This window comes from Physeter macrocephalus, unplaced genomic scaffold (genome assembly GCF_002837175.3).
Source record: "Physeter macrocephalus isolate SW-GA unplaced genomic scaffold, ASM283717v5 random_12849, whole genome shotgun sequence".
Taxonomy (NCBI): domain Eukaryota; kingdom Metazoa; phylum Chordata; class Mammalia; order Artiodactyla; family Physeteridae; genus Physeter; species Physeter macrocephalus.
Genome location: NW_021158135.1, coordinates 1 through 1,398, shown reverse-complemented (window position 1 = coordinate 1,398; position 1,398 = coordinate 1). Strand labels below are relative to the sequence as shown.

At 37.1% G+C, this 1,398-nt stretch overlaps 1 protein-coding gene across 1 annotated transcript; it reads left to right on the top strand.

Annotated features, from left to right (window-relative positions):
- Positions 1-167: 167 nt before the first annotated feature.
- LOC112063345 (dihydrolipoyllysine-residue acetyltransferase component of pyruvate dehydrogenase complex, mitochondrial-like) lies at positions 168-654 on the top strand (the record flags this gene model as incomplete). The annotated part of the gene is made up of 2 exons (XM_024118206.1): positions 168-292; positions 438-654. Coding segments are annotated over 2 exons (342 nt in total), but the record flags the coding sequence as incomplete, so codon positions are not given.
- Positions 655-1,398: the final 744 nt, after the last annotated feature.

Genomic DNA, 1,398 nt, shown 5'->3' with positions numbered 1-1,398 from the left:
GATAAGTTCATTTGTGTCATATTTTAGATTCCACATAGAAGTGATATCATGTGGTATTTTTCTTTTTCTTTGTGACTTACTGCACTTTGAACTGTATGATTTTAGACACAAGCTACTAAACTTCATACTGGCAGCAGAAGTCTAAGCTCCTGCTTTTGTGTTAAAAGGTTGAAACTGATAAAGCTACTGTTGGGTTTGAGAGCCTGGAGGAGTGTTACATGGCAAAGATACTTGTTGCTGAAGGTACCAGAGATGTTCCAATTGGAGCAATCATCTGTATCACAGTTGAAAAGTGAGTAGTACCATGGCAATCTGTGGAACTTAGGTGCCCAAGTGGAGTATTTTAACCCAGAATTGAGAAGTTAGTTAAAGGCTTCTAAGACTACCGAATCTGCTTTATAACCCCCTTATACTTATGCATTCTTTCTCTTCCTTAGGCCTGAAGATATTGAGGCCTTTAAAAATTATACACTGGATTCTTCAGCAGCACCTACCCCACAAGCAGCCCCAGCACCAACCCCTGCTGCCGCTCCTCCGTCACCTGCACCTCCTGCTCAGGCTCCTGGTAGCTCATATCCTCCTCACATGCAGGTGAGGCTCAGCCTCTGGGTGTTTGCTCTAGAAAATGTATTATTCATTCATTATTTTTCATAGGTGGCTCTCACATCCTGGGCACTGGCACTAAATATGGCTAGTTTTTGTAATTTGAAAGTAAATAGAGGTTTAAACATGAAAATTGACAACTTTTACTCCTGGTGGTTATTTCCAGGTGTGTGAACTTGGCTAGTTCTTTTAACCTTTCACAGCCTCAGTGTAGCAGATAGGATAATGTTTGGTACTTCTCATTCAAGAACATTTTGTTAGATTTTGAGGATGATTTGTACTTACACCACTCCCTGTATAAATAAGAGTTTTTAGTAGGCCCCAAGTACTGTCTGTTGAATGAAAGTTCCCAATTGGTGTTTTTCCTTGACATGTGGTATTCTGTTTTCTAAGAGTAAGTGAAGTAGTCCAGTAGTATTAATAAAACACTGAACTAAAATAAAGAATAGGTATCAAATAGACATATAATAACATTGCAACAAAGCTGAAGGTGGTAAATATAGTCACTGTTGATTCTATTAACTAAATCAGTTTATAAGAAACTATCTAGTTTATTAGATATTAAGATTATCCCATCTATATTTGTGTTTCAGATACTGGAAATGGATAAAAGCCAGCTGCACTTTTTCTAAAGGATTAAGACTAGAACTTTCCTTCACTTAGTTTATTTGTAGAAATTTTTGTATAGGAATAATTTTCTCCTTTGGACATCATGTTCTATTACATGGTCTTTTTTTTTTTTTCTATAAATTTATTTATTTTTGGCTGCATTGGGTCTTTGTTGCTGCGCACGGG